Source organism: Podarcis liolepis (genome assembly GCF_965112155.1).
Source record: "Podarcis liolepis genome assembly, chromosome: 12".
Taxonomy (NCBI): Eukaryota; Metazoa; Chordata; class Lepidosauria; order Squamata; family Lacertidae; genus Podarcis; species Podarcis liolepis.
Genome location: NC_139563.1, coordinates 26,847,857 through 26,869,436, shown reverse-complemented (window position 1 = coordinate 26,869,436; position 21,580 = coordinate 26,847,857). Strand labels below are relative to the sequence as shown.

The window sequence follows — 21,580 nt, the reverse complement described above, 5'->3', positions numbered from 1 at the left end:
TTTCCGAATTTCTATGGCACACACAGCCTGTAGTTGAAATTCAGAATATTCTGGCTTGTTTAAAATCTATAAATTATAACTAAAACTTCACATCTACAATGGTACTCCAGTTTACGAACTTAATCCGTTCCGGAAGTCTGTTCTTAAACTGAAACCATCCTTAAACTGAGGCGCGCTTTCCCTAATGAGGCCTCCCACCGCTAGTGCCCTTCTACCATTTGGATTCTGTTCTTAGACCAGGGCACTACTTTCGGTTTTGTGGAGTTCGTAAACCAAATTGTTCATAAACAGGGCAGTTCTTAAACCGAGGTACCACTGTATTTTTGTTCCATTATCACAGGGATGAATAATCTGCAGCTTCCAGGTGTTGTTGGACTATAACTCCTATCACTCCTGGCCATTGATCATACAGGCTGGGGCTGATGGGAGTTGGAATCCAATAACATCTGGAGGGCTGCAAGTTGCACACAGCTACCCTATGAAATCTAGTTGTCATATCAAAATTGGAGAATGGCACAGCTTATTCCTGCAGCAAACTTTACTTAGCCCTCTCCTGTGCACCTTGTTTCTGCAATCTAGTAGAATGATTTTATTTCCTTGGTAGACAGAATGATATTGTAGCCCTGAAAATGTCTCCTGATTCCAAACAGCAACCCATCACCAATGGTACTTTTTCCAAAGTGTCTTCAGCAGTGAGTTGCTGTTTGTTCCTCCCTATGAGTTTTTGGATTACTGCTTGCTGCCCTCACCCCATGAGTCTTCAGGGTGAGCCTCTTTCCTTCTCCTGATGCAGACCAGTAAACTGCAGAAACAAACTGCACAGGAGTGGTTGAATGCAAATTGGCTTAGAAATAATTAAAGCAATTTCCCAGCACAATCAAGGTTGCTTATTATTAACAGTAAGTATCAGCACTGTTTAGATTTCCTCCCCACCTTCCCTTTCTTAAAGGTCAGAAGGATGAATCACAGATTCTATACTGAAGTAAAAAAAAAAGGGGGGGAAAACGACCCAAAAAATGATAAAATTGAAGATGTCAAAATTAGCACTTTTGGTGGGGCTAGACCATTTTAATAAAATAAAGTAATTACTTCCTACACTGCTACCTTGACACCTTGGGTTGCACTAGTCTCTACCTGCCTTGTAAGCTTTTGAAGAAGATTGATGGTTCTCTAAACTCTATATCCACTCACTTAAGCCTTGGTATTTCTAACTAGCTAGAATGTTTTGCTTTGATATATTCTAATTGTTCAATTTAATTTTCAACCATCATTAAATATATTCATAGGCTAAACACTCACAGTTCTAATTTACATCCTGGAACAAAAGCCATGTCTACTCACAATGAAATTTTATATATAGTGTATGTGCTATTTAGGAGGGTACAGGATCACATAAGAAAGCTCAACAAGATGCTGGACAAAGACCTGGAACAAAAAATAGAAACATTATGCCCAAATCCTATATAGCAAACTAATCTATTTCTAAACTGAGGAAGAATAAAAGTACAGCTTTCACAAAGGAAGGTGTGGCCACCAAGCTTTGAGGAATCAAGCCTGAGGGCAGTGATTGTACAGAGAAAAGTGCATCAGTCACCAAGTCCTAAAGAAGTATCAGTTTGAAAGTTACTGCCAAGGTTGGCAGAGGCTGCCTGTGGGGTCTTGCCCAAATCCTACACAGAAGGAACACAATGTGTCCCTCACCAGAGATAGTTCCCCTCCCCTAACACGTTTCAACGCCTTCCATGTGTGCTGTGTCATGAAGATTTTGGGTATCACATGGGAGGACAGAGTCTCAAACAAAGACACGCCCACATTCCCAGCATGTTTGCACTCCTGTCTCAGCAACATCTACGCTGGCTTGGTCATGTCCACAGATTGGAAGATGGCAGGATCCCCAAGGATGTGGGGAGCACCAGGCTCATTGCCAGACCAATGCTGCATTACAAAGGTGTCTGCAAAGGTGACATGAAGGTTGGCAAAATCAACTCTGCCATGTGGGAACACTTTGCAGATGACTGCAGTACCTGGAGACACAGTCAGGTCATGCATCTGTAGCAGTGACCAGCTGATGAATGACCAGTGGGAGAAATGCAGAGAGAAGAAACACCAAGGTGCATCGGCAGCAGCACAACTGGATGCCTTCATCTGCCCCAGCTGCAACAAAGCACGTCTCTCCCATATTGGTCTCTACAGCCACAGCAGGTGCTACAACCTTCTGACAGTTTAACTTCACCCCCAAAGGTGCACTCCTTCATTGTTTCCCGAGGCAGACGGATGTCAGGAACATATTATATCTACACCATGTCATCTTTACTTGCAGCTACATGCTGACTATAGCAGCGTGGCACCATAAGGGAAATATGTCTGTAGAAATCAAATTACCTTAAGAGGTAAAATGAACTCTGCTGTTCTCTGTAGTGTGTGGTGTCATTTTCTTTTGCATCTTCCTACATTTGGCATCACTTATTGTCAAACACCACAGTATGCTCAAGAGAAAGCTGTGTCTATTGATCAGTGTCTCCAAACACTAATGAAGTCCTGAACCATCATAAATTAATTTGCTGCCAAGTTCTCACTCACAGTTGTTAATGCCCTATAAAGCAGTCTTGTAAATAAGTCCACATAAGTTAATAGCCTGCAATTTTTTTGCTAGTCTGCTGGGGACTGCCACTTGTTCTCTAAGCTGGCTACTGAGTAGACATGGAATATTCTCATCCTCCTCTGCAATTCAGCTCACCAAATGAAACTACTTGTCTGTGTTCAATTTGTTTCTACCTATGGCATCCAGGACTGCACTTAATATGTACAAGGTTGCTATTAAGAAAGTCCTAGATCAGAAATTCTGCAAGGTGATACAGCTCACTGGTACAGCACATGCTTTCATGCAGGAAGTCCCAGGTCCAATTCAACCTCCAGTTAAAAGCAATTCGGACAGCAAGCCTGAGAAAGACTTTCCTCTCCCTCAGACTCCAGAAAGCTGCTGCCAATCTGAGTAGAAATACTGGACTAAGTACTGATCTAAGTCGTATAAACTTAATAACAGGGAGGTAGTACTCATCTCTCACAGACCATCTGTTTTGTTAGAATTGAGGGGGTAGACTACATGAATTCGTCCCCACTCCAATCTGTTCTATCAGCTCTTTCACTGTGCTGGGGGTGAGGAACAGAGTGCAGGAAAGGGTGACCAGGGGTGGAGGCCAAACCATGACTCCTTCTCTGTGGCAGTATCATCACAATACTTCGCTTTTAGTCAGCTCAAGTGATAAGCCAACTTGCAAGTTTGCTTGTCTCCTATGTTGTATATAAACTTTAGTTATAGTTTATAAAATTCACCCAATCCTAATCCTATTTTAGTCAGTGACAATACTGTGTTGTCTGGAATAAGAGGGCCTGAAACCTACATTGCATGTACTATATATTATCTTCCTGCTATTCAATATTATGCACAAATATTTTTTTCCACACCAATTATCTTATGTACCTATCAGGGAATAAGTAGAATTTATTTTAGAGTTCAACTAAAGTAGGCTTAACTCAATAGTCCAAGTGCTCTCTATTTGGCCCCAGGGACACACCTGAGGCACACACCACCTCCTCCCCAGACCTGCTCCATCCCCTCCTCGAGTGTTTTGCCTGACTAGAATGTGTCCTTGAAGTGTGATGTCATCTTTTGCTTGCCTGAATGGAGAGATGTGTCCGTAGAAACCTATAATTTTGCATGGTTGAATGGTGTCTACTGTACAATGGTAAGAATCACATCTATTGGTCTGCCTATGGCCATGTTCAACATTGCTATGTGGCCCCCAGAAGGTTGTTTGCAAGATAAAATATTCTCAGAAAATCTTAGAGACCACTGTGCTTGTGTATGAGTAAGAATAACTTATGAGCTGCTTGTATTACAAGATGGGGGGGGGGGAAGGTTAAATTGAATTGTCTGTTCCAAACCCTAAATTTGGGGGGGGGGGAATGGTAGTTTGAAGTCATTCAAATAACATTGCATTGCAAACTAGGAATGGTGTTCTGATCTCATGCAGTCTGCCTACCCACTGAAAATAAACATGAGCTTCTTTATAATTCAGTCTGTGTTGGAGACGGGGTTTTTTCGCCTTCCAGCAGAAGCTAAATGGGGTGTGTGTAGAGAGAAAATCACATCCAGAAATCCCGCCCCGCTTTATAATGAATGCAACTCATATATACAAGCTTCTGCTGAATTGCTACAATTGCAGAGATAAACCATTTGAGAGTATGTCAGGTTTAATTAATACAACATGACCTGATCATTTGCACAGTTAGGAAGAAAGAAGTTTGCATTCTTTAAATCCAGAGCTCAACCTAGAGATTATGCTAAGTTGCTTCATTCACAGTCCACACTCCTCCGCACATGTCAGATGGGCAGCATTTGTCCCCTCTAGTGATAAACAAATTATACATGAAATCAATTCCACTTCACAATAATTCTCCCTATTGGGCATTATCTTTCCTCCTCTGCTCCCTCCAGTTAAGCGTGCATCCTGTAACTTGCTAATGAGCTGGGGGCTCTCTGTTCCAGGTGGCACCCCCTGCCTCGAAGTCATGACATTTCCCATTTCGAATGCTGCTGGCATTTTTCAGCAGCTCCTGCTAACTAGCCTTTTTGACCTGCGCTAAGAGGAACTCATCTCATTGAATCCTCTAACCTGCCAATCATTCCAGCAAATGATCTTCACAGTCACTCCCAAGGCAGGAGGAAAAAAAAGAAAGAAACAGAAAGAAAGGAAAAGCCAGCGAGAGAATGAGGGAGTAGGCAAGCAAGCTGCCTCTGCAGCTACCTAATGAGAATATTTTAAGTCTCAGAGGCAGCAGAAACACTGAAAAACTGGTGGGAAAATTAGGATAGAACTGAATGCCTGGCCCTGTAATTACTGATTTCTCTCCATCTTGAGATCATGTCAAGAGCAGCACCTCTGAGCTTTGTTTTTTAAAACCTAGACAAGTAAATTTCACCATATAGCTATGAAAATAATTTCTTTCCTCTGCCACCATCAATATGTAATTCTCACAAGGCTACTTTATCAAATAGAATTCTTTCAAAATTAATTAAGAGCTGTAAGCTTGTTAAAATGAATGTTTGCAGCTAAAATTGATTATGTGGATTTGGTGGCAATAGGGCTGTAAGTATATCCTAAGAACATCATTTTTACCCTGTAACACTGTATTCAACCAGAAATATGTTTTTGCACAGAATTTGTGCATTATTTGTATGTTACGTATTTTTGGTTTAGAAAGCTTTAATATGGGCAAAACTGTTTTTTTAACAACAATGGTTATCCAGTGATATGCCTATGTTTATTTAAAAGCTCTGTACATATCTCAAATTTTGTTCAAACTTTGCAAATGCCTGCTTCAGGATCACAAGATACTGAAGATGAAGAATGCATAAACACATTTTGTTGCAAATATGTTTTAATTAATGATTCTGAATTTCAAATCTCTCCCTCTCTACTACCCTTCATTAGACCATTAACACTATTCTATTTCTTCTAAGATAGAAGAAGCCTATTATAGACTGGTACAACAAAGTCATACAATTTGATCAAAATCATGCTTAAAAATCTCTGCACTAATAGGCAGGATTCCCTCTGAAACTAGGAATGTTTAATTCCCCATTAACCTCAGTGGGTGTATTGGACAGCTGAACTGAGTCAGTCTTTAGGGTATTTAGCTTTCTTTGTTTCTTGGACTGCTTCAGTCTCTTTACACTCAGTATCAATATTTTAGCTGTAATTCTTTTAGAAGCTCTTGTTCATAGAAACAATCCCTGCATATAATTTTAGAGGACTTATAATTAACAATGTATTTTATTTCAGAATTCCACAAAAAGTAAAAACGATTTCTGAATTTTCAAATGCTGTAGATTATGCCTTCGAGACAATGCCTTTCGTTGGTTTTGCTGTCTCTGTAGGTTACAGGCCATGTGTCACAACTAAAGCTTTGTCTGGAAACCTCAGTTTCTCCCCTTCAGTGGTCCCACCTCTTCCCCCTGCCCTAGACAAAGCCTAGCCAATGGGTCACGTGACACAATAATCCTAAAAAAGAGGTAACGGTCTATGGGATAAACGGGATGGTTTAGAATTTCTTTTGCTTCTCCTTTTAGTCATTGTCATTAAGACATTGTCCTCCATGTATTCAAATGTCATTCCAAACCATCAGCCCACTTCAACTCAAACAGCCTTTTATGTCCAGGCAGACCACTGGCAGACCAAAAAGATTGTTCAGTGGAAATCTGCTGCTTATCCTAATCATACAGTGAGCACAGAGCAAGGAAAGTTATATCTTCTGCAACACAAATTCAGGAGCATACATGAAACAAAAAAACTCCACAAATTGTGCCTGATAAGAATCTTAATACTATCAGAATCTAGTAGCCTGTATTAAGATATATATTTAAATCAAAGTATTATTCATTAAAACAATCATCCACAAAATTGAGGATATTTTGCTTTTAGTCAGCTCCACATGGTTAGATTAGCAAACCTTAACTGCACATTTTATAAAGCAAACATAAGGAAAATCTCATTTGAATTCCTGTCACCAAAGGTCCTCCCCATCTATTGTCAACGACCCCTCACCGCCTGTTGCCTGGAGCAGTAGGGTGTGTCATTTTAGGGGGTGAAACTTGATTTTTGCAAATTTCTTCAATGAGGGGTCTTGTGATTGGACAACATTTAGTTTCGTAAATCGACATTTGATTAAAAAGCACATAAACTGCTCTCCGATTTTTATTTCACCTTCTGAAAATGTCAGGCAATGCTATAAAAATCTTAGTTTGTCACAACATTACCTTGTAATCATAAAACAACATCAGAAAGTAATGACATCAGCTAATAATAAATTTAAACAAGTTTCATCAAATCTTGCTTTGATTCATTCTCAGACATCAGCCACCTACTTGCTTCTTGGCCTCTGATGTAGCCCTCACATTTTTTGTGTGTATGCACCCTTCTTGCTGCCTTTGTGACTTGTTTCACATACACCTCTATAGAATGAGAATAACAGGGCCACTGTGGAACTTGCATGAGCTCATCAATGAACTTCTTTACTTCTGCTGCAGCAAGTTTACATGTCAAAGGAGGTTCATATACTCCATCAGACCAGACTATCAGCTCCAACAGGGACAAAGCACTGAGGTTGATGGAAGGTGTCTTCCTTGGATGTACAGAAAGATCTCCCAGTGTGTCATCATCTCTGCTCTTCAAGTCAACAATCTTTTGGAACCAGCTTTCCTCTCCTCACTGTCATCTGAGCACACGAGTGTCTGGATTATTATTTTGCTAAATGCATACCATGGTGAGTGCTGGGTGGCAAAACAGCATCCCATACAGCCTTCTTTTGCAGCTGAAAAGTTCTATTGGCCTTTCACCCCCAAGTGCTTTACTCTGATGTTGAACAAGCAGAGATAGTACACACAAATGATGTATTCCACTATTGTTCTTAAGTTGTTGAGGGTTTTGCCTTTAACATCATGTCCTGAAACCCATCTGTGACAAACAGTTGCTACACACCTTGAATGGCTCACCGGACCAATTTCAAGACAGGCCCGATCCATGAGAAATTTTCTTGTCCTTATGGCCTGTGTGACTTGATACCTGTATGCCTGATCAGCAGGCAAATCCTTTATGACACTGTCACTCAGTGGAGTAAGAGGTTCTCCAATTGAGTGTTTGGTGAATGAAGGATCAATGTCAAGTTCTGTAGCAGTGTCTAGAATCTTGCCAATGTTACCTGTCCGGTTGCTGTCCACTCCTACTGAGTACTGTGATCAAGTGTTACAGGGGTAACTCATTCGTGTGGAGGGCACAACTAACAAGATCAGCTTATAATGAAGCTTGACCTCTACCCAATGCATGGTATTATCCTCCCAGCCAGTGTTAACATTTGTAGAATCTCCTCTAATGGCCTGCAGCCTCTTATGAATGCCCTTCTTCTTTATGGAATCTACAAGATTATTAGCAGTAACTTCAGCTAGTTTTTCTCTCTTTGAGCCTCTCCAGATGGAAGCGGTAGAGATTTATTCTACCTGGCTCACTGCGCACAAAATGCTGTTCTGTGATGATGCTGGGGATCTACTGATCTGAATAGTCTGCTTTCAGCATAACTTTAGTTATATCTTCGTAACTGCAAAAGAAGATGCAGTCAATTTCACTCTTCTGACAAAGATAATCAAATACCCAATCCAGGGATTTCATAACTTTTTCTTGAGCCCTCTTGACTTTATTATTTATTTATTTATTTATTTATTTATTTATTTATTTATTTATATCCCACCCATCTGACTGAGTTTCCCCAGCCACTCTGGGCGGCTCCCAATCAAGTGTTAAAAACAGTACAGCATTAAATATTAAAAACTTCCCTGTACAGAGCTGGCTTCAGAGCATTGTAATCAACTACAAGTCTCTTCTTCAGTGATCAAGCCAGCACACAGGCCAACACCACATCTGATGCTCGGCATAGCAACATTATGTATTTCTAATGTGTTGTATTCTGTCTTTTCATTAGAAGTGGAATGCATACTTTGTTTTCCTAATGTAAATTCATCATTTCCATCAAGGCCATTAGCTATTTGTTCTTCATTTTCATTTCATTTGATGGTATTGAAGCCTCCTGCTTACTTCTCTGCTTATATTCCGCAAGCCTTCTTTAGTCTTTTTGCCGCTTCCACTTTTTGACTTGTCTGTTATGCACTGGCAGATTGAGCAAGCCAATCTGATGTGGTCCAACAGAACCAGTCTTCTGTCCTCTGTCCTTTAATAAAAGCAAGTTGCTTCATAGGGATCTTCATTTCCTTAGGGCATGTACAGTTAATGTGAACTTCCTTTCTGCAACCAGCATCTGCCGGACAGCCAAATTCAAGGCAGAGGAAAAAAATATACACTTGCAATTGAGGATGTCAAAAAGCTTGTCAAGTTTTGAAGGGAAAGCCTCTTTGACATCTAGCTTTTCTCTACCAAGAGACATGTTTTTGGCCTGCTCCTAGCTCTCTTGGATCTTCTTTAAGATTGTGACTTATGAATTTACAATAGGAGTGACAAAAGAACTGTTTACTTGTTCCTACTTTTCAAGCACTTGGAGTAAAGGCCCTTGCAAGACAGGCTGCTGCGTAATTTCTGACATAAATAAATTCTAATGATGGTGATGATGATGATGAAGTCCCCAGTGTTGGGAACAGGGGTGCTTTAACACTTTGCCCCCTACTGCGTTCCTGACCTGGATCAGAGGGCCCATACTTGCAAGTTGCTTTGGAAAAAATGTTTCCACAGAAATGAATGTGACCTCTTATTTTGCAATGCAAATTGCAGGAGCCGGGAGATGCATCTGGATCAGAACCACAATGGAGGGCAAAGAGATAAAGCCCCTTAACCCCCATGCTAGAGTTCTGGTCTGGATTTGTATGTCTGTGCTGGCAATCTGTGGAAAAGAATCCTCCCACTCAAGGGCAATAGTACAGTTAAGGCCATATGCAGTTTGGACCAGAGAGTGACTTGCCCAAGCCACCCACTAACCTTCATGGAAGTGGGTGGCACTGTGGTCTAAAACCACTGAGCCTCTTGGGGCTTGCCAATCAGGTTGGCAGTATGAATGCCTGCAAAAGGGTGAACTCCCATTGCTCTGTCCCTGCTTCTGCCAACCTAGCTGTTTGAAAGCATACCAGCACAAGTAGATAAACTGGTACCGCCGAGGAGGGAAGGTAAAACAGCGTTTCTGCGCACTCTAGCACTCGTCATGGTGTCCTGTTGTGTCAGAAGCAGTTTAGTCATGCTGGCCACATGACCTAGAAAGCTGTCTGCGGACAAATGCCTGCTCCCTCAGCCTGAAGCGAGAAGAGCGACACAACCTCATAGTTGCCTTTGACTGGACTTAACCATCCAGGGGTCCTTTTACTAATCTTCATAGCATAAAGGCTTGAGAATGAATTTCTCATGTGCAAACACGTGCATTCCGTATTTCAACAGTACTATTTTCTCTGACAATAATTCTCTAAGGTATCAGGCTGAAGTCTTTGCTAACTCCAGTACCAGAACAATTCTATAACTGATGATACTAGAGGTTGAACCTGGGGCTATGCTTGAACATTGAACTATATGCAATAGTCAGTTGGGACTAAAATACCATGTGGGTAAAGGCTATGGGAGTGAAGGTGTTAAAAAAGCACTCCCCAATCAATTGCACCAATTTATTCCAAGGCATAGGATTATGCCAGCAGAAACCCTTGCAATGGTCTGCAAACTGTGCATAAATTTCATGTGACATAAGGATATTGGTCCCAATAATGGTATCACATCTGTGTGGGTTGACACAAAGTGAAATTTCACCTCTTGCTTCCATTACATTTAACCACAGCAACTAATATAAATCTTGCAATTCAAGATGAGGGTATTGCTGTATTTGATATGCATAGTAATTAGGATATTTTCTACCAATTTAATGCCTTTGATGCTAACAAAAAAGACAGTAGTAAAACATCCCTGAAAGCATTATGTTGCTGACAGTTTGAAATTAGGGCTCTAAAAATGCTAATAGCAGCCAAAATAATCTAGGATCTCACAGTCCGCTTTATGTCCGCCTCCCTAATTTAACATTTTACAAAATGAATGCAACAATTTCAGCTACATTTAACATTGCTGTCATTGGATTCTAAGACTCAGATTGCTTTCAGCTGCCCACCACAACTATATCACATAAGCCTTTTGACTAGCTCCAATTAATGCAGATGCAGTATTAGTGAAATAATTAAACATTCATGAGTAGACATTATTTGGAAAGAAGATGCATGAGAAATTAGGATTGGTACAGTACATGTTCAATACTAAGACACCCCATCTTCTTAATTACAGTGTGTGTGTGTGTACGCACACACATACAGTGGTGTTTGCCTCACTCTAATTTACACACACACACACACACACACACACACACACACACACTACATTTTGCAGTATATAATTGCTATTTCCCCCTATGTCTAAATGCTTACTTTTACACTAACCTTGGGAACCTGAAGAAGAGAAAATGCTATAGCCTGACTACAATGTTTAATTATATTAAAAATACAGTATAGAAGTGCAGGTCACTGGTACCAAGGGTCAGTCTAATAAAACGTGTTCATGCAGGCTGACTTCACTATAATGATTGAAGTGCTATGACCCAGTGTTGGTCAAATTGGGAACAAATTACACAATGTTTAAGCTGTTCCTGGCGATTCAGCGGTGATGAGGCACAGAGGTTAGAAAGAAACAAGGAGGTGAGGAATTAGAATGACTTCTCAATACTCTCTGACACAGACACTGCTGGACTATGGCACCCCCACAGCTTGACTAAAGGAAATCCTGCAAAAATAATGTAGCTACACAAGACTGCTGGGAAGAGTGCCTTACACAGTTTGCAAAAGCCAGAGGTGAACAGGCATGCTAGTAAATGCTACTGAGGGAATGGGGCGGGGGGGGGAGAGATTCAGCTTATGAATTCAGCTTGTGAAAACACATCTAATCACATATGCAAAGTGGTCAGTTAAGAAAATTCTTTTAACAGGACATTCCCAGTGTTTGGATATCACCATGCTACTTCTTTAGTGCTTTTGCTGTCATAGTGATAATCATACTGCTCACTAAATGTAAGCAATAATAGAAAACTGAGCTTATTTGCAGAACCACAAAATCTCTCTGCCCACACTTATGCCACTTTGTGAGGAAGAATGGCAGAATTCTGAAAGTAATTCAAAAATTGCATTGAGTGCCTGTGGGAGAAGTAAAAGACACAACTCCACAGTGAAGCTGAAAGACACAGCTTTGCTCAGAAATGCAGTTTCTATAATGAGATCATAATAAGGCTATACTATATAAAAATAATTATTCATAAAGTAATAATAGAAACCCTGGTATCTGTGACTTAATAATTAGTGGGTTGGATCCAGGGTCAGACTTTTGATTCGGTGGAGGGTTCCTACTGTTGGGTGAGGTGACTTTGTTGATTTCCCCTCTCCGTACAACCTCCACCAACCCTCTGGAACAGTGTGGGAAATGGCACTAGGGGTTGCAGGGGAAAGAGTGTGGAGTGGCACCAGGTTCCAAATGTGCTTTATCACAGAAAAATAGGTGTTTTGGTCATCAAAACCCTATATACATTCTGACCATTTTGTGTTGTATTTGCAAGCCTTTCAAACATCCACATTTAAAATGTACTTGCAAGGGTTGATCTTTCATATTAAAACAGGTAAAGTTGAAGAAATGCCTATAGGGATGCCACTTGGAGGAAAAGTAAAAATTAACTAGGCAACAAACTTGTAAACAAGCCAGGCAGCCTGATTTCTTATACTGTAGAATCTTAAACCTTTTGCTGTAGAGAAACATGTGACATAATTGGGACAGTTTACACTAGCTGATATTCTTCCAGAAAGCTATTGTCATTATTTTGTAGACTGCTTTTACATCACCACCACTTTGAAAACAACCCAGTGCTAGTATCAGTTTCAGATACAGTTCATGGAGCTGCAACTAGCTGGCAAGATTTATTTATACTTTCATAAATAAGTATATCCAATAGAAATTGTCGCAATTATGATGCAATTAATTGTTTCTTTTCAACTGAGTATAGCCGAATTAAGTACTCTTTCAATTAGATGTACTTAACTAGGTTATTCTATGCTATCAGTATGAAACACTTTACAAAAGTCTCTTTTTTTGTAAGCAAAGATACGATAGCAGGAATGCTTGTTCCAAAATGTTGAGGTATTATTATTATTATTATTATTATTATTATTATTATTATTATTACATTACTATTATTACATTATTATTATTAAATTTGAATATCACCCTTCATCCTATGATCACAGGGGTGATCTACAGGGGTGTGGCTTACAACACAGTAATACAAAATGAAAACCCAAATGCACAACAAAAACAAGAACAAACCAACAACTCATTCCCCTTATGAACAATGACAATTGTCATAAGGAAGTGGCAACATGGCAACTTTGGGTACCTTTGAGAAGGAATACCAACAGTACTCAACTAACACCAACCAAAAAAAGGATTGAATTCACATAACACAAGAAGTTTAAAGAGTTGTTAGATACACTGGGTTAGAGAAACATGGGTACATTTTAGGGCATCCTTAATTCTTCAACAACTGAAGATGGAAAATGAGTATCTGAGAACTGAGTACCCCAAATCCTTATTCCAGGCGTCTTATTGCAATAATTGACATTCAGGCACATTCCACATAGCACTTTGAAACTGCAATGGATCAGCTGCCTGGAGAATACATACTCTGGGTTTTTTTGTGCTGGATGCAATATCCCTGAAATTGAAGCGTATCCTGACAGCAGATGTTTAGATTCTATCTAATGAGGAACAACTACCTTTGATAGAATGCAATAGCACCAAAACAAGCTGGTGTCCCAACATCAACTTCTTTTGTCAAGGTGAAAGATTGCAATGTTCAACCTCCACAATTGCAAGCAATTATCCCAACACTCAAGTCTTGCCAAGCAAACCCACGTGCTATCTCTCGTATTTTAACTCATAACAAGCAATGATTTCTGTATTTAATGATCATATTTTCATAAAGCCTCTAGTCAGCTTCCTGTTTGCAAGTTTTCTTATGGGCCTACTTTAGGACCCCTCAAACTAATTTTTATTGGAGACCTAGCCCATTCAGTTACACCAAGTCCTTAACCAACCTTAACATTTCATACTATGTCCTCTGCTCCTATAAACCTCACTTTGCCTTTATATCCTTTCCCCACACAACATTATATCTCATTATGCTATCAGCAGCCTACCATCATAAGTACCTATGGGTGCTGCCTCTCCTGCTACCGCTGTTTTAATATGTAAAAACACTGCGCAATCGCTGTTGATCTATTTTGTCATAAGGATCACTGTAACGGGAAAGCATGGAACTCTCTTTTCCCATGTGTGAGGTGCACTGACATGGATGGGGAGGGAGGATAAATCTAATCATGCTTAGAGCTAGCTGTGGGACCTCAAAATGCCACAGGGTGTTGTATCCTATTTTTTCCACGAAACAGATCTGCCATACAAAATCCACAGTTAGATGAATAAATTATTCCATTTAAAAAGGGGGTTTCATACTGTACAAGGTGGAGGAGGAGGGAGAAAACTTTACTTAAAAACAACCACCACTTTTTGACTCTTACCTGAATTATTTGTGGGAAATCAACATGTTCCTCAGTGCTTCATGTTTGATAGACCTTTGCCATAAATATTGTTTTTTCCAAAGACTTTCATGCTTTCTCCTCCCTCTGCTTGTAATCTTACATTAGGTACGGAAAAAATAGAAGACACTGCAGGGAAAAGATCGAATTCAAGCATTTAACTTTTAAAGTTTTTAAAGTTTCAAGGCACTAAAATATTCACTCCCCCCACAAACTTAAAAGCAAGCAAGAAAAAGCCAGCAACTTATTTTTAAATGGAAAATTTAAATGGAAAATTGTGATCCAACATTCTTATGAAATCAAGACAAGTTCCCGTGCTATTCTTTCATCCCAGGCCAGGGAGTTCTTGCAATCAGCCCCTAAAGACACTTACTAATGGCTTGAAAGAACTGTTGAGACAGCCCCTCCCCCTGCTTTTCAGGAGCTACTTAAAGACCTGTGTGGCATAAGGAAAAGGCAGAAGAGGAGAATTCAGGACACCTTATGCAACCAGCTCCTGATTACATTGCCAATAATAAGAGAGAATATACTATTTCTGTTTTATTGGCTGCTGCCATTCAGGACCTACTAACAGTGCTTGCCTGACTTAGATTCTCTTGGAGTAGCACCTAGCCGTGTTATTTGTTTCTTCATTTTTAATCTCTTTCTAAAAATAAAAAAATCTAAGCCCCAAATGGCAGGGTTCTTAATAAGGTGGTAGAACCACCTTTGATAGCAAAAGGCAACAGGCACATATACAATCTTCATGCTGGGGTGCCACAGCCTTAAGATTGCAGAGAAGATAAATGCTGCCTGATCTTAGGAGCAAAAGTCAGCATTTCCACTCAACTCAGTACTGGGGTGGGGCTCTCTGTCTGCTTGCATGGGCCTGCATTGACCCGTTTTATTGATTGTTTGGTTTTCTCTTTGGCTCTGCCCACTTCAGCCTCTGGCCCCACCCACTTCCACCTTTGGAACATGGTACTTGGACATTAAAATCCAGCCCTCAGGCCATGGATTAAATTAATAAGAGTAGCCACAGTAAACATTGCAGCTGATTTATGGAGTGTCACCACAAGGATGGGATTCTTTTTAGCAATGTGGTTGTATATGCCATAATGTTTACACTGGCTCCAGTGACTATGGCTTAGCTCAAGTTCACATTAAATAATCAGTTCTAAAATGTGTTTGCAAATTCATTACAGGATATTGGATATCTCCAACTATAAAAAAGAAGGACTGCCCATTTGCGGAGTTCTTCACAAGGTCTCTGGGTTAGAAGGAACCGAGTGTATGTGTAGATGAATTCCACGATGAAAGGTCATCATCTTTACCTTTAACATTGAAAAATGTGTGTGGTTCCTTACTAGTATTATACTGGATATACTGTACCCACAATTAAAATTAATGCAACATTTAAGTGGGAAATATTTTCAGGTGCATAGAGAAAGCATCACAACTAGTTACCAAAATCACCTAGGTTCTAGCCACCAAAATCCCATCAATTCACAGTGTAACCCTTTTTTTGCCAAAATATACAACTTCATTGTTTTTTAAAAATATGATTGCAATTTCTATCCATGCATACCAAATGAAAACAATTATAGTATTTGATACAGGGATTGTCCCTTCTTGCATCTTTATTTATGCTCCATAATGATTATCTGCTAGACACAGAAATAGTGTTTCTGTAACTCTAAAATTTTACTGGAGGCATTTAGCAAAACCTTGCCTTAAAATATAATGATTTTTCATCTTTATTCTCCTCCTTCAAAAGGTTTCACTGCTCCTGATGTTTAACGTTATGCAAAGACGTGTTTCTGCCAATGAATATCGCCTTATGGTTATGCTTCTGCAAATAACCTGCTGTGAGCTGATAAAAGGATTAATGCTGCCAAAATTCTTAATCTGTGAAATTACAAATTAAATTCTCATATTAAAAATACCACCCTGAGGTATTTTTTGTGGTTTTAATTCCCCTCTGGTGTTCTGCATACATTGTGCTTGTTAATGACTAGGACAAGACTGTCTCTGTTGGCAGCCTGCTGCACAGTGATAATGTGTAGGCATTTACTTCACAGATAGAACCGGATTTAACCACCAACTGATAAACTAAGTGGCAAGTGGGTAATAAGTCCATATTAACTGAAAAGTATTACTACAGAATTCAGAATTCATGGACTATCAAAATCCTGGCTAGACTAAAATGTACAGTCAGAAAGGATTGAGATGTCACCAATGTAGAGCGATATTAAGTTATCGTCTTTTAAACTGACTAAAAAAAAACCCATTGGTATTTTTGTTGTCTAAGTACTCATGAACTAACAAATTAGACTTCCAACAAGATAGCAGACTTCTCAACAAGCATCATTAAATTGCACCTGGGTACTTTGGAAAATTCTGATTAAATCATGCAATAGGCAAAAGACCCCATGAGTCAAGAAGAGGGAGTACTTAGACCCTCAAACTGGGGCGGGTTGAAGAATGTAGCATTTGTCTGAAATAAGGCAAAATGCAATGTCTAATTACTGGATGAAAATTTTCCAGTTCCTGAAAATATGAGCTTCTACTAGAGTAGATGTGCATGTTTTTTGGAGGAGGGAGGGGAAGAATAGTATGTTTATGTGAATTAGAAAAACTAAATCTTAATGAGATCCTTTATACCGGTAGTTCTTAGCTGCTTCTCTAAGAGGAAACTTTGGGAACACAGGAAAATTGGAAGCTGCCTTATACATACTATTAGTTCATCTAGCATATCTCCAGAATTTCAGACACAGGCCTATCCCTACCTGGAGATGCCAGGGATTGAGAGTACCTAAAGCCCATCGACTTCTGAGATTCTTCTCTGACTTTATTTTCCAGAAAATCTCTTTTGGTATCCAGGGGCAACATAAATGGAGTGTGTGTGTGTGTGTGTGTGTGTGTGTGTGTGTGTGTATCACTGCCCTCATAGAAAACCTGTGAGATAGGCTGAGGCGTAGGAACACATAGGCATAGGAACAAGACAGTGTTTAAGTAATTAAATGACAGCTGATTAGCTGCAGGGTTAAGGGAACATAGAAAACTGTCATGCTTACTGAGTCAAGAGTACAGTGGTACCTCGCAAGACGAATGCCTTGCCAGACGAAAAACTCGCAAGACGAAAGGGTTTTTGGTTTTTTGAGTTGCTTCGCAAGACGATTTCCCCTATGGGCTTGCTTCGCAAGACAAAAACGTCTTTCAAGTTTGTTTCCTTTTTCTTAAAACCGTTAATACCCAGGGTGCATTGCTTGAAGAAGTGCAGTTGCGACTTGACTTTGAGGAGCAACTCATAGCACGCGGTGTGGTAGCCTTTTTTGAGGTTTTTGAAGACTTTGGTGATTTTTGAAGCTTTACCAAAACTTCTTTTGCAGCCATTTGGTAAGTTAAACTTTTAAAAAAAAATTGGGGGGGGGGGTTGGATTTTGGGTTGGGGTGTTTGGAATTCAAGGACTTGGTGTTGGGGAGGGGTTTGCAAGAATCTGGAAGCTTGTTTTTTTTCCTGCATTTTTATGATTTTTTGTGACCATTGGGGCACTCTGCTGTTGTTAAAAAAAAGATTTATGGGTTTGGATTTCTGTGTTGTGGGTGGCTGGGGGGTCAGGGAATTGTTGAGAAGGGGTTTGCAAGAATCTGGAAGCTTGTGTGGTTTCTGGGAGGTTTGGTGCTTTTGAATTTTTTGGATGTGAAGCACTGATTTTTTTGGGGGGAGGGGTTTGCGAAGGTAGGAGCTGTGCTGCCATGGGGCCCAAGAAGACTGCTGCTGCAGAGGCCGGCGAGAGGAAGAAGGAGAAGGTAACGCTGGAAATGAAGAAGGAGATCATCCAGAAGCACGACGGTGGAATGCGTGTGACAGACCTCGCCAGGGAGTACGGGAGGAATCCATCGACCATCGGGACCATCCTGAAGATGAGGGAGAAGATCCTTGCGACTGATGCAGCCAAGGGAGTCACCAGGATCGTGAAGAACCGCCCAGCTGTTCTGGAGGAGGTGGAGAAGTTGCTGCTCATCTGGTTAGAAGAGAAGCAGCGTGCAGGGGACACAGTGACTGAGGCCGTCATTTGTGAGAAGGCCAAGGCCTTGCACGCAGACCTCGTCCGGCAACAGCCAGGAACCTCAGGCGAGCCAGAAGTCTTCAAGGCAAGCAGAGGCTGGTTTGACTGGTTCAAGACGAGATCTGGAATCCACAGCGTGGTCAGGCATGGAGAGGCTGCCAGTTCTGATGTTCCTGCGGCTGAAGACTTTGCAGTGGAGTTCCTGGAGGTTGTGACGACGGAGGGCTACGTTCCACAGCAGGTCTTCAACTGCGACGAGACCGGGCTGTTTTGGAAGAGGATGCCCAAAAGGACTTTCATCACTCAGGAGGAGGCCAAGTTGCCTGGCCACAAGCCCATGAAGGACCGTCTGACCCTGCTCTTCTGTGCCAACGCAAGCGGCGACCTGAAGATCAAGCCCCTGCTGGTGTACCACTCGGAGAACCCACGGGCCTTCAAGAAACACAAGGTCGACAAGGAGCAGCTGAGTGTCATGTGGCAATCCAACAGTAAGGCTTGGGTCACACGTGTGCTGTTTGTGGACTGGGTCAATCTTGCTTTTGGCCCTGCTGTCAAACAGTACCTGCTGGACAACGACCTGCTGCTGAAGGCTTTGCTTCTGATGGACAATGCTCCTGCTCATCCTAAAGGCCTTGAGGAGGACTTGTTGGAGGAGTTCAGCTTCATCAACATCATGTTCCTGCCACCTAACACCACGCCACTGCTCCAGCCGATGGATCAGCAGCTCATCGCCAATTTCAAAAAACTCTACACCAAGGAGCTTTTCAGGTGATGCTTCGAGGTGACTGCACCAACATCACCCTGCAGGAATTCTGGAAGGACCACTTCAACATCGTCACCTGCTTGAAGATGATCACCACGGCCTGGGACGGGATCAGCCAGAGAAATTTGAATTGCGCTTGGCGCAGCCTGTGGCCGGACTGTGTGGCACCCTAGTGACTCTGATGCACCAGAGTCAACAGTGGTGCAGGACATTGTTTCCTTGGGGAGGACCATGGGCCTGGAGGTCACAGAGGAGGACATCAGTGAGCTAGTGGAGGAGCACGACCACGACGTGACCACCCAGGAGCTGGTCGAACTGCAGGCAGAGGTTGCGCAGGAGCAGGCCTCGCTGGAAGAGGAGGAAGCAACTGAGGAACGGCTGTCCTCCAAAGAACTGAGGGACATTTGCCATAAGTGGAAAGATGTGCAGGCTTTTGCACAGCGGCACCACCCTGACAAGGACCTGACACGTGACCTTGTGAACACTTTTGATACGAGGGTCATGTCGTCTTTCAGGGAGGTGCTGAAAAGGCGGATGAAGCAGCAGACCATGGACAGGTTCTTCAGCAAGAAGCAAAGAGTGGAAGAGGAACCTTCCTCGAGTTGTCCCCCAGAGTCTTAGAAAATGTATGTACACTTTGTTGATTTTTAAATGCTTTTCCGTCATGTTTAGAAACTTAAATTATTGTTCCTTCAATTTCTGAAATACTCTTTACAGTATGTGTGACTTTAAAGAGCACTTAATAAACTCTTTTTTTTTTTTTTACCAAATTTGGCTTTGTTTGGACTTTTTTTGACCATAGGAACGCATTAAGTGATTATCAATGCATTCCTATGGGAAACCGTGCTTCGCAAGACGAAAAAATCGCAAGACGAAAAAACTCGCGGCACGAATTAATTTCGTCTTGCGAGGCACCACTGTACTGGTTTAACTAGTTCCTGACTGACAGTGGCTCTCTGGGCTTTCAGACAGGAGTTTTTCTTAGATGCGCCTGGAGATGCCAGAACTGAACCTGGGAGCTTTTGTTGTGGGATGTAATCCACTGGTGCAGTCAAATGCAACATTCCTTATTTCCCTAGAGTGGGCACAGGCAGGGGGACATCCAGTCAGTGTAACTTCCTGTTCCACTGGTCTGGAGCTTCTTCCCCCTGCATGTGACCTGGGAGATGGGCGTGCCTCTGGCTGACTCCATAAAAGAGCAGAGTCATGCCGCCATTTTCTCAGGTCATCTGTTTTGTCTTTCTATTGTCTTGCTGTTCTTTTGCTGCCATGCTGCTCTCTTGCAGCCATTTTTTTTGTCTTAATGTAATTTTGCTGTCTGCTGGCTCCTAGCCAGCAGCCCATGAGTTCCATCTCCATATGAGATAAACTCACAGTTTCTTTGTGTAACTACCAAGTAAAGTCTGCCTTTCAGGGATCAAAATCGTGAACTGAAATGTGGGTAAACTTTTTGTTACTTTACTCAGAAACACTCTTGTGTCTTTATTTTTTTTAAGAGAGATCAAAGGGGACACCAGGAAATAAACTTACCTAAGAGATTCAAACGAATCTGCAAACTAGCTTCCAGCTATATTGAGGGGAATTTGCTCTGCTCCATCACTTACTAGCGTGAGTGAAGGAAGGATAATACTTATTCAATATATCCTTTCCTACTATCCTTAACATCCCCACATTGGTATGTAAGGCACATGCTCTACCACTAAGCCATGGCCCTTCCCTATTGGAGCAATTGGGTCCCATAAGTACCACAATCCACAGTGCCCAAGGGCTGATTTCATACACATATCATGTCAACAAGTTGCGCTGGCTGTTCTCAAGTACACACTTATGCATACAAATGTTAATACAAGAACTGGGTAGTTAGTTTTTTCACAGCAATTGTCATGCCTCCATGATCACAGAACTTTCTGTAAACCAAGTTATTTGCTGTTTAGCGCACACATTAGATCTGTAAATGCCTAAAAAGCTTTGCAACTAGAGATGTAGAATTTCTGAAAAAACTGAAGTCATAGTGGAGCGAACCTGTTTTGTTTCCTGTTCCCCAGCCCCACCCCAAAAATTTATTTTAGCAGATCAAATGTTACTTTGTTGCTTTAGAATTCAAAGTGTTGGTGCTGACCTTTAAAGCCTAAACGGCCTCGGTCCAGTATACCTGAAGGAGCGTCTCTACCCCCATCATTCAGCCAGGACATTGAGATCCAGCGCCGAGGGCCTACTGGCAGTTCCCTCATTGCGAGAAGTGAGGTTACAGGCAACCAGACAGAGGGCCTCCTTGGTAGTGGCGCCCACCCTGTGGAACACCCTCCCTTCAGATGTGAAGGAAATAAGCAGCTATCCTATTTTTAAAAGACATCTGAAGGCAGCCCTGTTTAGGGAAGTTTTAATATTTAATGCTGTATTGTTTTTAAACACTCGATTGGGAGCTGCCCAGAGTGGCTGGGGAAGCTCAGCCAGATGGGCGGGGTATAAATAAAAAATTATTATTATTATTATTATTATTATTATTATTATTATTATTATTATTATTATTATTAGAACCTAGCCTTCTGT

At 41.3% G+C, this 21,580-nt stretch overlaps 1 protein-coding gene across 6 annotated transcripts in view; it reads right to left on the bottom strand.

The window, feature by feature from the left end:
- The window catches only part of CDK14 (cyclin dependent kinase 14), a 225,947-nt gene that overhangs the window by 37,501 nt on the left and 166,866 nt on the right, over positions 1–21,580 (bottom strand). For all 6 annotated transcript variants that reach the window (XM_083467689.1, XM_083467690.1, XM_083467692.1 and 3 more), the window contains one exon: positions 14,198–14,344. In XM_083467689.1, the coding sequence (XP_083323815.1) occupies positions 14,229–14,344 (116 nt within the window). In that variant the 3' untranslated portion in view covers positions 14,198–14,228. The remainder of the gene's footprint in view (positions 1–14,197; positions 14,345–21,580) is intronic.